General features: G+C 44.2%; 1 protein-coding gene across 8 annotated transcripts in view; it reads right to left on the bottom strand.

Annotated features, from left to right (window-relative positions):
* Window positions 1-8185: 8185 nt before the first annotated feature.
* PRTFDC1 (phosphoribosyl transferase domain containing 1) overlaps window positions 8186-10301 on the bottom strand; it is a 40203-nt gene continuing 38087 nt past the window's right edge. For all 8 annotated transcript variants that reach the window (XM_083189255.1, XM_083189260.1, XM_083189252.1 and 5 more), the window contains one exon: window positions 8186-8394. In XM_083189255.1, the coding sequence (XP_083045381.1) occupies window positions 8347-8394 (48 nt within the window). In that variant the 3' untranslated portion in view covers window positions 8186-8346. The remainder of the gene's footprint in view (window positions 8395-10301) is intronic.

The raw sequence follows: 10301 nt of genomic DNA, 5'->3' as shown, positions 1-10301 counted from the left end.
ATGGTAACATGCCAGCTTATAGTACTATACTGGCATGGATGGCATGGATTTGTGCCCTCAGTACACATATTTAGCAATTGTTAGAAGGCAAAAAGATGATATTTTTAATCTTATGTTGTCCAGTAAATTAATTGTGAATGAACCACCCTCGACCAAAAAGTCCGGAGGCTCATGAATCTCAGATAGCGCTGGACAGCCGGTATAGTGATGAAGCCTCCAAGAGGCCGCCTGCCACCCCTCTTACTGAGTGACTCCACCCCCTGTAGTGCAATTACAGTAATAATATGCTTTTTATTATGTTTGAGTCATTCAAAATGACAATCACCTTAACCAGGCACCAGTCCATATAGAGCATAAACACAATCTCAGGCTCTGTCTCTAACCCACTGGCCCACCCTCTATTGCCCTGAGCTCTTGCCCTAACAAGCTTTAAGAAAGTGGTACACGTGTGCCTGATTGCTGGGAGCGTTTGCTCCAACACCTGGACAGGACCTGCATGGATGGGATCTTATGTATGCAATAGCAGGGTATTTCTCTTAGTCCAGTCCTAAACCCAGGTCGCACTGTGCTCTGTCCTGCAAACAGCTGGGGTGGCATCCGGACTGGACTGCCACAATAGATGAAACAGAAGCCACATTGTATGTTTTCCATGGAGGTCTCTTAAACTACTTTAATTTTTGCAGTGAGGCTTTCTCTATAATGGTTGACCTGTAAAGTATATAATAGAGATGAGTGGGTTGAACCCACCCAAACTTACTTACAAATAGATGGATCCATGTCCTGGCTCAGGTCTTCTTGTCAGACTTGGATCTGAAACTGAGGCAAACCATCAATATCCCAGCTTCAGATCACCTATGTTTTGCATATAAGTCCATCCTTTGTGATTCAGGTGTTAATTCAGACAGGACACTGGAGGGAGAGGCTTTGGAAAGTCAACAAGGAAGCACATTCTATTAATAACTATCCAAGTCAGTAAAAGAGGCCAAAGACGCTGTCATTTTGGGGCTGTTAGGTGCAGCACTCAGGGACCTTCAGGATATTTTTAGGACTAGAGCAGGGCTGGGCAACACCGGCCCTCCAGATGTTAATGAACTACACATCCCAGGATGCTTTGCATTAGTTTTGCTATGTGGCCATGCTGAAACTGATGCAAGGCATGCTGGGATGTGTAGTTCATCAACATCTGGAGGGCCGGTGTTGCCCAGCCCTGGACTAGAGGCACTTTGGACAGTCAGCTGCTGCCCCAAATTTAAAAAGAATGTTAATTAGGTGCTACCATTACTAAAAGTGTTATTGGGCGCAGTGTGTAAAAAAACCTTATGTGTGTTCAGCAAATTTTCTATCAGGGAAAAGTCAAGGTCAATGCTTTTTCTAATTTTGATGGGATCATGACCGTCTTTCAATGCGTTCCTAGTGGATTAGATCCAATAATCATCATCCTTGCTACAATTTCATCTCAATCTTAAAAACTGAGCGAATGGGACTTCCACTTGGGAAGATGGCAGCTGGTCAGAGGGGTAAAACCATTGGCGTCTTTGAAATAGGTTTTAGTGGAGATGGTTTGTCCTGGAGTGCCCATTAGTACAAAGTTTAGATAATTTGTACTGGATCCATTTTAAATGTAAACTTAAGGCCTCAAGGGTTGTTATGAAGATGGGCAATGAAATTTCCAATGTTGGAGGGATCACCTTGCCATATAAGCAGCAGGTCATTTATATCTCTGAATGTGATGTTGGAAGTATATGTAGAGTTGTATATATAAACTTCCTCCCACACGGCCAATAGCAAAGTCGCATATGAAGTCGCAAATTTTGTGCCCATAGCTGTACCATAAGTTTGGAGATAGTATTTCCTATTAAACTTGAAGTAGTTATGGGTAAGAATGTCTACTGTCTAGTATGAATTGACCATTATGATGGAGTGATCTCTGGATAGAACAGTTTTTTATAGCTCCAATCCTCCCTTCATGGGGTATTCATGGGGTATTGATGAATACAGTGCCTGAACATTGATGGTTAGCCAAAACATATTTTCAGACCAAATGGTATTATTTAGTACACTGGTAGAGTCCTTCAGATGTGATGGATTAGCTAATACATAAGGTTGAAGTTTTAGATCTATATAGGGAGATAAATTTGAAGAGATTGAGACTGGATTCCGGCTACTATTGGCCTACTGGGAGGAGATTCCTTACACTTATGAATCTTGGGGAGGTGGTAAAACAAAGGAAACAATGTATAAATATTCAAATTAATTTTTACTGATAATATGATTATTCTTAGCTTCACTGAGTAGGTGGTATAGATCATCTTGAAACTGTTCTCTGTTAGTTTTTCATAAGTAATCCCATCATAAAGTATTCTACCAGCTTCACTAATACTGGGTTCCTTAGATTGAAGGATGACAGCCCCCTTTTCTTCCTTTTTAGGTCTTTCATAGCTCGTATCCCTTGAAGTTTAAGGTTACCATGGTGCTTTATATCAAGGTCTTTGGGGTATTGGGTTCCGAAGCATTAGCTGTGTTTTATAGGGGTCCGGTGCTCTGTTAACAGGAAAAAAACGATATCTGGTTGCCCTCCCTCAGCTGATACAAGTATTAGCTGCGAGATATAGTACTGCAGGGCAGCACTCCAAGGGTTTCAAAAGATGGCCGAGCACAGCCTTGTCTTTGCCACAGCGTCTATCTGAGGAGGACACCATCTTGTTCATAGTCACTGCATTCAGGATTGGAGTTGCCACTATATATATATTTATTAATTATGAAATAGAAGGTGATGATACTTGATGATTTGAAATATCATTATGTACCCATATACAGTTCTACAAAATATGAAGTATATATACACCTTTTTTATTTCATTCCTCAGTCCGGAATATCCAATGGTTAATTGGTGGTCATGACAAGAAATGCCCACTGGTGCAATCACTGCATATACACAATAAAGAGGAACATTGACTGCTCTTGGTGAAGCAGACTGTCTGCCGCAGTAGCGACGCAGGAGCTGTGTGTCCCTGAATATAGGATTACAGCTGATGTAAGATACACGGCCCAAAAATGGCAACGACATACCTGCATTTTTGCTGCCATTCCATATTACCTCCTACAAGCCACCATTTCCTGTCAATCAGTGGCGTAACAATAACCTACAGACCCTGTAGGTTGGTGGGGAGGTGCTGAGCAATTGTGGGCTCTGTGGGTCTGCGGGGCTATCCTGCGGCCAGGACCCGCAGATTACTTGTCTGCAGTCCCGGCTCTCCTCCTGGCTCCTGCTGCAGAGCTAATGAAAACTGACAGTCACAAAATTTCCACCCCCATACAGCAGATTTTCTGGATGCTATTAGGAGGAGACGGCCTCCTCCAGCATCCTTAAAATGTTCTGCTTTTAGGGGCAGCCATTTTGTGAGGGTCAGTTTTCATTAGGAGGAGTTCGAGGATCGCCGGACTGAAGATCAGATCTGCGGGTCGCTGCTAAGAACGCAGCGGCGGCATGCAGAGGGGTAAGGCAGGGATTGGGGGGGGGGAGGGGGAGTGGGCGCTGGAGACATTGGCAGGGGAGGCGCAAATTTAGTAGTTACGCCAGTGCTGTCTATCACTGTCTGACTATATTCTCACTGCAAGTGCTAGCGCAGGGGATCTTTAACCCCTGGCAAGTGCAATCGCAGCGCATTCTACTTATAATCACTCAATTCCCAAAATGATGACATAGCATGACATTCTAATGGGGCCTTCCCCATAGGATGACTGTGCCAGCGATGTGTGCTGCACGATCTATCAGGGCTAGTGTTCTCACCGGACTGGTGTTCTGACTCATTTACTTGTAAATGATTCAGGATCTTAATTGCCCAACAATAGCAACACGTGAGGCCACGCACCACTGTCGCTATGGCCCCTACACATTATTATTATAATTTTATTTATAAGGCGCCACAAGCATTTCGCAGAGGAATAATACAGGGAGACAAAGCTTGGCATAACATTGAATAAATAACAAAAATAGAGTACAAATACAGAGCGCCACAGATCAATACACATTACAGCTTAAGTATAAGTAGTGAGGACTCAATCAACATACAACTAGAGGCCAATGATGGAGATGGGTATGCGGACAAAGATGGTCACTGAGTGTTTGAGTATAGGAGAGCTGTGAGTGACATGTGAAGAGAAGAGGGCTTTGACAACAGGAGGGAAGAGGGCCCTACTCGGAGGAGCTTACAATCTAGTAGGAAGGGGAGACAGACAGATTACAAGAGGTGCAAGCAAGTGGGGGGTGGCTAGATAGCAGGATGTAAACAGGCAGTACACATGGAGCAATGTGGGTCAGAACATAGGCTGAAACCGCCCAAACTAGACCCATGAACTTTCACAGGAGGTGAAGTACATCGTTCAACTAGACAAAACAGGCAAAGCACCTGTGGGCCTTTCATGTAGATTACATGCAATCAGTATACCCGAGCCTGCTACATACTGGAAAAGGTTATCTCGTCCTTCAACATGAAAAGCTAACACATGATTAGAGACAATGCAAAGGGCAACGATAATGGTTTTCTCCAGCTAAAGACCCTAACAGACTATTAAAAGACAGACATGTTTAGTGAATGTATTAATTTATTACATGCCATATTTCTAAGGTGGGTGTAATGTGATATTAGGAATTTCATTCACATAGTAATGATAGGACATGGGCTCTGTATAGGTTCTGTCCAGCATAGAGATGAAAACTGAGTGATACCCAACCAAATGCATATACTGTGGTGGGTGGGCTAGCACCCTGAAGATGCATGAACTACAGCGGCCAAGCTCAAGAACGCTTCACATTCCGGAGCTCTCAAGCTATGGCGGTTGATTATGCCAAAAATGGGTATAACTGAAATTTGTGGCTAATGTAATAATAATAATTTAATTTATATAACGCTTTTCTTCGCAGGATTCAAACTCGCTTTACAAGCATAAAAAATACAAGAGAGTTTTACTATTACTACACAAATAAAAGGAACCCAAAGAAATAAAAAGCTGTGACTATACAGCAAGATTCAGTAAAGCAAATAAAGAAAGAAAGTGTGTGTCTGGAACAATCTGTGTAACTATCCAAGTGGAGTAAATAGATTTTTATGCAGGGTATAAAAGGTACCTCCAGGAGGTCGCCATTTTGGTCATGCTCCATAAATGACTCTGGGTGGCATAGGTAATACCTTGAAGACATTGCACAAATACTCCAGTTGCAGTGTAATAAAGCTTAAGCAGAACCCTTACATAACAATCATTTCAGGGCCGTCTTAACAGTATTGTAGGCCCTGGACAAAGCAATGCACTGGGGCTCCTACACAACCATTAACAGGGTTTTTTTTTTTAACAACAAATCAGAGCATGCCCCTTCCTGCTGTCCTGCAACATCTCTCCACTTGCTTCAATACAACAAATGGGTGTCAGCACTCTGATTGGTAGATAACTCCAGCCATCCACGAATCAACATGCACACGTCCATTCCCTTCTGGCTGTAGGCTGGGAAGCAGGAAGAGAATGTTCCACTCTGATTGGTGCAAGGTGAACGCCGCCTGGTCACTCTTATATTCTCTACTGCCCCCAAAGAAGCTCAGGAGGCAGATGCTCACAGCCCAATCTGCCCTAGCTCAAAGGGCCTTAGAATTTTAAAGGCCCCTGGGCAGCTGCCCAATAAGACCATAGGTTAAGATGGTCCTGAATCATTTACAAGTACTTTCATCCCACCCAAGTGTGTACCATGTGAGGCGGCCATCTTTAACAAACTAAAAAGGCTACAATTATGATTTGAGCCATACAGCAGGGGTGTTTCAAGAGAGGAGATGACCCATGTGCAGCATCCTCCGGCCAGACCCCCATCTCTCTGCCGCGAGCAGCACCTGGAGCAGTAGATTCTGAGCCCTGAGACCCTACCGCACATGTGCCAGTCTCCGGAAAAATGGCATGGCAGCAGTTTTTCTGCCGATTTTCATATCGTAGCGTTGTGGAGTCTGAGCACTAGAGCTTGCTCAGATAGCTGGTAAAATGTCCACCGAACCATTTGTCCAAGTGATTTTGGCAGTGCTCCTGCCACTGCTGGAAAAATTGGTGCAGCGTGCACGGTGTGGCCCCCCTGGAACTAAGGGGCCCCGTGTGCACACTGCACCTATTATAGGTACACCACTGCATACAAGGAAACGAGACACATACATGAGGCTGAAACATACTCAGCACCTGAATGCAGTTATGTGCAAGTTATGTCTGTCTGCTTAAAGCCCCGAAAAGGCAGGAAAAGATAGTGGGATACATTATACTGTGATCAGTACAGGTAAACGAATACCGATATTTCACTATCCTTATAACTGGTGTTGCTGCAATCACAACCAAGCCCTATTACTAATACTATAATATAGCCTGAGACTTTCCTATATAAGAAATGGCACATGGCCAGCAGGGACTCATTGCACAAAGCGACCTTTAGTACATATTGACTTTAAATAACTATACATCATCAAAATCTGAATAATCAGTCGCACACACCTAAGGTGCTGAAACAAAGGGGGAAAATCAATATGATGGGAATTCTATTTCACATGTGATCTTGCTATGGGCAACCAATCAGAATATACTTCTTATTTATTTAACACCTTCTAGAAGATAAATCGATAGTATCTGATGGGTTGTCCATGGCAACATGCCAGCTGAAATAGAACGCTCATCTTAGTAAATTCCCCCAAAAGTTGCTACTCTCTGATGTTCGTTAAAGTTGAGCTGGATCAACGTCCTGCTGAGAGACCGAAGGTCGGCTTCTGAAATAGGTCGACCGGGTTAGAATTTTGACCCAAGCATTAGGGCAACAATGGCAAGGTCACCCGTCAAAAGGTTGACATGAGTTTTTCTAATTTTCTTTGAGCCGACAGGCGGTATTTCATGACCTACCATCCACTAGGGCAGTGACACGCCAGCTGTTGTTGAACTACACATCCCAGAATGCCCTGCATCAGTTTTAGCATGGCCAAACAGTAAAACGGTTCTACATCTGCATGCTGGGATGTGTAGTTCAACAACAGCTGGGGTGTCAAGGTTAGTCATCACTACACTAGGGCGCGGATGGAGAATAGAATAGTGTGCCGAGTGCAGCGAGGCACTGTGCCGGAAGCACGGCGGGCACAGCAAGCCCTGCGAGGAGACGCGGTACACTTTCACGGTGTCCATGTTATCTATGTCGACAATCGGCACAATAAAAGTGAACTACAGATGGAGCGCCTGTCAGCCAGCCTGCAGGTTCGCGGGATGTCCTGAGCTGGCACAGGCTGGCGGACACTATGTCCATCTGATGGGGACACGCTCACGCATCCCCGTCAGCACAGCGGCGGGGAGCAGCTTCCCTGACCATCTCTGCTTAACGGAGATTGGCAGGGCGAGTGGTGGATGAGGGGGAGCAGTGGGGAGCCTGCGGCGGGCTCCGACAGAACGGGGCACGTCTCATGCGCACCCCTTCTGTCGGATGGCGCGCAGCGGCGATTGGTGAGTCCATCGCCAGAAGCAGCTCCATTGACAGCTGCTCCATCAGTACTCATGTCAACCTTACCTTTGTCGACCCAATGCTGGAGTCAACTTGCCGGCCCTGTTGACCTTAGCCATGTCAACCTATTTCAGGCGTCGACATAAGGCCTATCGTCCTTCAGCGGTCGACCCAACAGACACTCTGCTGCTGAGGTCCAAGGAGACTAATTTAAGATCATCTTCTGCGCTATCCTTCTATTTGGCCAATAATATCCTATCTAGTCCTGGTCATAATATACATTCCCAGACTGTGACACAGACATTACAGAATCCTTACTTTGATTCTTCTCTCGGGCGTGAAAGACAAGCTGGAGATTCATTAGTTGGGCTGATGATAGCTCACGTCTAAGAACCCAGCTGGAGACCAGCATTATCTCAACAGCAGGTCTCCTAGCAGCAGGTAACGCACTTAAATGAGACATACTACTGAAATTAACAATTCTAATACTGTCGCTGTAAAGAGATTTCTACAACTCTGCTCACAAGCAAATCCTTGTTAAAGTAAGGTAAGTATTCATCGGTTTTACGCACTGCAGTAATAATGATCATTTGGCAACGGTTAGACGGTTCCTCACTCCATCACATAAACCAGAGGGTAGTGCAGAACTAAGTATCCTTATTTAATAAGACACATTTCTGTAAATATTGAGAATTCATCTTTAATCTTGGGTATAAAAAGATCAGAAGTAACTGCACCAAATCAGCGCAGCTTTAAGGTACAAAGTTTATAGCAGCCATAGGATTCGGTCTTCTTCTCGCACGTTTGAAAGCTCTTCTTGTTTCTTTGATTGGAAAGCAGACGTTTCACACCTTGTATTTTTCTTTGCCTTTTTCATTGATGATGCATATATGCTGCAAAATAATTATGTGAAGTTAGTGAATATTCATTGGTTACTATACAGATAAATAAACATATTATCCATTCACTATATCATGTATGAACGTAGTCATTTGTGGGCCCATAGCAACTTGGTAAAGGCATCATGTACAGTCCAATGGCAAAAAGCTCACCCAAACACAGGACAGACAAGGAAGCCAGGCCCGGCTGCTGTCGATATGACATAGCGGCACTTCAGTATTGGCATTGTCAATGAAGCAGATCCTTGAGGACACCAACCAGGTTTCTATTCCCCAGCTGCTCCTCACACAGCCCAGTGCTCAACTGCTTGTCCTAGCAGGCACCAAGGCATCTCTCTTTCCCAGCCTATCATCCCCAGTTATCAACCGGTCTTCACATGCAATCCCATTTGACAACGGGAAAGAAAGATGGGAGATCAACTCCGGCCAGTCAGCTCCTTGCTTTGACACTGCAAGGTGCCTACTATCGACCATCAATGTTTGTAAAGCACCAATGGTTAACAGATGACGTCCAATAGTTTTTGCGTAGACTGTGGTTTTCCGTCAACAATGGTACAGGACCCCCGCCCAACAACTTATTGGTCGCCGGGGGACCAAACAAATCAGGGGTATGGCTATGTGATTGCATCATTTTAGCTCCCCTTCCACACACACACACACACACACACACACTATACAATGCTTAGATTACTGTCATTGTACAGTTTAGGGACTTATTACGATATTAATTCAATGACATATTTGAGCTTAATTTCTCATCACAAAGATCACATACATAACCTTTTAATGCAATGGAATGTAGTTCATTACATCTCTATTGAAGCATTTAGCAGGGGATGCTATAGCGCTTAGCCCCCAGATTTAAATTAGCAGCAGGTACTGTATTATGTATCCCCATGTATTATACAGCTGTCACCGGCTGTCTACAATATGAAAGGGGCTGGACAGAGGGTGGGAAGTGGGTGAGAGGAGGTATAAGGAGGTGCAAGTGGTAAGGAAACGGGTGATTAGTACATATGGTAATAAGCCAGAGAAAGCAGCAGGTGTAGACCAGGGAAAGGAGAAGAGACACATGGAAGACATAGGAAATAAATATAGGAGAGATAAAGCAAAACGTGAGGATATGGGGAAGAGGTGGAGTGACACATGGGGTATACCCTTACACTAAACATTAGGATCACACAACCGGACTTTCGGTTCAAATTTCATACCCCACTTCTATGTTTGCACTTTAAGCACTGGGGGTTGGTCTATTCATTTTGGGGATAAAGTTATTGCCTTGGTGGCTTGTTGATGACCTACTCTAAGCACACAATCAGGGATGGCAAAAGGGGGCACTGCTAATATGGATTACCCAGGTGTGTTCTTGCCTGGGGACCCTGGAAGGGACCTGGGCCAGCCACTGACATCGAGGCATATCCTCCCCTCCTCAGCCTGCGAAGCACAATCTTTATAAATAATTGTGATCAGAATGGGCGTGGTCAAGTTTCCACACTTGGCCACACCCCTTCTAATAATTGGGCCCACTCAGCGATGGAAACACAGGTCATAGTAATAGCCTCTCACATGTGACAAACCATTGGCAGATTCTCACAAGGCCTGTTTATATTAGTGTAGTATTATGCACTGCACAACCACATACTATACTATAGACGCAACATTATGTATGGATAAAGTGGTCGTCAGCAGAAGAAGCACTGGAGAGATCAGAGTTAGACCAGTCATCTGCCAGCCCATAACTTTGTAGCAACAGAAGAAGTGCGCCATATTTTTTTTATTATTCATTTCCAGGTTTTCTCCATTTTTGTTTTTAAGTTAATGGGTATAAAAGCAGATTATTCATTAGTCCTTAATGTGACAAAATACTGTGTTATTGCTGTATATGGTTCTGGGATTATAAT

The sequence above is a fragment of the Crinia signifera genome, chromosome 5 (genome assembly GCF_055691185.1).
Source record: "Crinia signifera chromosome 5, ASM5569118v1, whole genome shotgun sequence".
NCBI lineage: Eukaryota > Metazoa > Chordata > Amphibia > Anura > Myobatrachidae > Crinia > Crinia signifera.
This window is presented reverse-complemented; position numbering and strand designations above follow the sequence as displayed.